This window comes from Carya illinoinensis, chromosome 2 (genome assembly GCF_018687715.1).
Source record: "Carya illinoinensis cultivar Pawnee chromosome 2, C.illinoinensisPawnee_v1, whole genome shotgun sequence".
Lineage (NCBI taxonomy): Eukaryota > Viridiplantae > Streptophyta > Magnoliopsida > Fagales > Juglandaceae > Carya > Carya illinoinensis.
Window position 1 is genome coordinate 7,659,189 of NC_056753.1, and position 3,438 is coordinate 7,662,626.

Sequence of the window (3,438 nt, forward strand, 5' to 3'; positions counted from 1 at the left end):
TTTAATTAACTGAGTGAGATTTTTCAATAAGAAAAAAAATTATCAGCTCTAAAGTCATGTTGCAATTGAGTTGAAGTTAACTTCTAGTTGTATACGAGTTAACTGTATCTTATTCTGTTTAATTAAACAGGTCATATTCATAAACTTTATTCTGTTAACTTTATGTTAAATTTAAAAACTAAAAGAACATAAAGAGAAATGATATTTACAGTCGTAGAGTGTGTAAGTATTACGTAATCTTTTCGAAAAATGTAAATAAATATAGAACCCATATAAAAAAATAATAATAACTTTTTAATAATAGACGCTATTTTTTTCAAAATATAGTAGATCCCTATGAAAACTACCAAAAAATTAAAAAAATAAACTGTAGACTGACTGGATGGAGTACAATGGAGCTGAATCTCAATATCTGTTTTGTATCAGTCTCCATTTGTTATATTTGGTTGTATTCATATGGGAGACAAACAGAGAGAGAACAAGAGAGGGGCTCAAATGTTCATAACCCAAATAGGTCAAAGTTCCAACTTACTTGTTACAAAAACAAAAAAACTTACCTTGTCATGTACATTGACAAGATTTGGAATTAAAGGACACAAATATATAATATATGAAGAAGGAAGAAACGAGATTAAAAGGTGATTCATAATAAATTAGCCAGAAAATTAGAAGTTACAACTACATACCTTAATTACTGCATACATAGGTAAACAAAATGATTAAAAATGAAATAAAAATGAGATTCTCTAGTCTAGGGATATAAAAGAGGAAGCATTAGGAACCATGTCTCTTCACTTCTTTTCTTCTACTAGCAAACCCTTCTCCATGTCTCATTATCCAAAACCTCTCTATTTCTTCGGCTTTCCGACCCGGAATCCGGCCAGCTATCAGTGCCCATCTGTTTAATACTTGTTGAATTAAAGTAAAGGCAAAAAAAGAAACTAACTCGCACAAATAATGGAAATATACACACTGTTTTAGAGGCTAAGTTGTATTCTTGGCTCCATCCATATATGGGTTTCAAAACAAAATTATATCGAGTATTACTCTGCGTCGATTCAATTAATTATCATCATTTTCATGTATACTTGAAAAGGACATGTTAATATAGGTAATTATATCCACTTACTAAAATAAATAGTGGTAATTCAATGCAAAATGTAGGGACAAAGTTTCCACTTGGTACAATCAAAAGTAAAACCTTAAAGATTGCAAAAAGTTTGCTTTACAAAACGGGGAAAAAAAATATTCACTGAGGAAGTTATGAAGAGTGTACGGTCTAGAAAAAGAAAAATCCTAAAAGCTCTCAAGCCTTTAGGATTTGCAGCGCATATGACTGCAACATCTTAACATGCAATCCTTAAACTCTAAGCTCTAGTACTATATTTTGACAAAGAGCATGTTTGGCAATTCAAATAGAGAATTAGCAAACTGATGCAACTTTAAACTTGTAGTTTTAAGCCTCTGTTTTTCAACAGAAAGATTGAGGCAGAGTTGGTACAAAAGTTCTTTTTAGGTGTTTTTACTTTCTTTTTCTTTTTTTTTTTTTGTTGGGGGGGAGGGGGGGGGGGGGGGGGGGGGGTGTTTATTTTGAGTATTTACCTGTCACCAACCAGCTTGTACATTCTATGGATGAGATCTTCTTCTTGTTCCGACATGTTAATGAACTCCCACTCTATACTGCTCACCTCTGCTAAAAAGGTGTGGGAGAGAGAGAGAGAGAGAGAGAGAGAGAGAGAGAGAGAGAGAGAGAGAGAATCGTCAGACATTCAGCTAAAATGATGGTAATAGTAGTAAGAACTATGCAGCAATGAAATGTTGCAGCAAGAAAACAAAATGAAGGAGAGATTTTCAAGCAAGAAGAAAAGAAATAGGTGAAACCGAAGATGCTTTGAATCAGAAAAAAGACGAAAAAAAAGGGCACCCAGACTGATATGTATGCAACTATACAAAAGAGAAGAGGCAACAAGAGTAAAGATCATTTTTGAGTAAAGAATAAGCAAAAGAGAAAACGACCCAGAATTCATGAAGAAAATTAAAAACTCACCCTCAGAGCAGCCACTACTGGTCTTGGCTTGCTTTCTGCGACGCTTATCCATAGCTTTCCAGCAACAGGAAAATTGAGAGAAAAAAAGAGTCGGAGAGACAAAAGAGAAGGAAGAGAAAAAGAAGGAGGAGAGAAACCCAGGTAGTAAATGTGGTTTTAAGGAAGGAATAATCGACATTAAATAGTTTCCCAAAAGGGAATTTGGAAAACATAAACAAATAATGGGTTTGAATGCAGACCTTTTAAGTGCCATTGAAAGAAGAGCTTGAAGGCTTCGGAACAAAGCAAAGGGGGGATGGGCGGGGGTAACGGCAGGTCCTACCAAACAAACAAAATTAAAATTAGGGTTGACTTGTAGTTGTCCCTGTTGAATTTAACTCTGCAAAGCCCAAGGAGTTCATTTCTTTTCTGTTTTTTTGAGGGGGAGTACCCTGAGAAGTGTAGAGATACAGTATTGCCCCTTCCGGTTCCAAATTATCTGATTTGGTAGGTGCAAACTCGTGTTCTCGGTCGTTCTTTTGCTTTCATTGGTCGACAGCTCGTGGTGTCCCTTCACAATACGTGGGTCCACTCGGTATAAATCTTTTGCGATATTATATAATTTTAAATGAAAAATACTGCAATAGTGAAGGGTTTATTAAAAATAATCTCTTATATTTATAAAATTATTTTTATTATAAAATAAATATAATAAATAAGATAAAGTCATTTCAATTTATAAAATTATTTTTATATAATTTCTTTATAAAACAGTACTCGTTTAGATTGTAATTTTCAAAATTTTTCTTGCAGATAATATAAACTTCTATAGTACTAATGTCCAGGAGAGTGTCTTACCTGTATGAGTAGGACTAGAACAACTTATATCAAAATGACTTATAATACATAATAGGTTTTTTTTTTTAAAAAAAAAATAATACATACTAGTTTGGCTTGGATATAAAATGTAAAATAATTTATACAGCTTTAAAATTTAAGTAATATTAAATATAGTATTATCATATGTAAGTCTCATGTATTCTTTTTTTTAAGTAAAATTTACTATTAAAAAAATAATTTTTTTATCTAGATTTTAAATTTATGTACTTTTTTAGAAAAGAACCCGCGTATACTTTAAAACTGCAAATATTATTTCTTTTAAACTCAGACAATTTTTTTTTTTTTTACGGGTCTACACCCACCTCCTTTTATAGTGACCGTGCAAATTTTAAACATTATATAACTGTATTTAGTATTAATCGATTTATAAAAAAATTAAAATACATTAAAATAGAGCTTATAAATAAATAAATTGATATGATATGTTCACTTTTAAACAAGACAGATTAAATTATTTTGACTTATGTCCAACGATAAAATCAATGTATGTCAACCCATGCAGTGGAATGTAG

The 3,438-nt window shown here is 31.6% G+C and overlaps 1 protein-coding gene across 2 annotated transcripts; it reads right to left on the minus strand.

The window, feature by feature from the left end:
• Window positions 1-628: 628 nt before the first annotated feature.
• On the minus strand, window positions 629-2,390 carry LOC122299638 (transcription factor CPC-like). Of its 2 annotated transcripts, none has more exons than XM_043110035.1 (3): window positions 2,048-2,390; window positions 1,603-1,693; window positions 629-898 (listed from the first exon to the last, which is right to left on the minus strand). In XM_043110035.1, the coding sequence occupies exons 1-3, from the start codon at window positions 2,298-2,300 to the stop codon at window positions 775-777; spliced, it is 468 nt and encodes a 155-aa protein (XP_042965969.1). In that variant the 5' UTR covers window positions 2,301-2,390; the 3' UTR covers window positions 629-774. The 2 variants fall into 2 exon arrangements, with proteins under 2 accessions (XP_042965969.1, XP_042965975.1); XM_043110041.1 differs by having other exon boundaries at window positions 1,603-1,690; window positions 2,048-2,370.
• Between the last annotated feature and the right edge of the window lie 1,048 nt (window positions 2,391-3,438).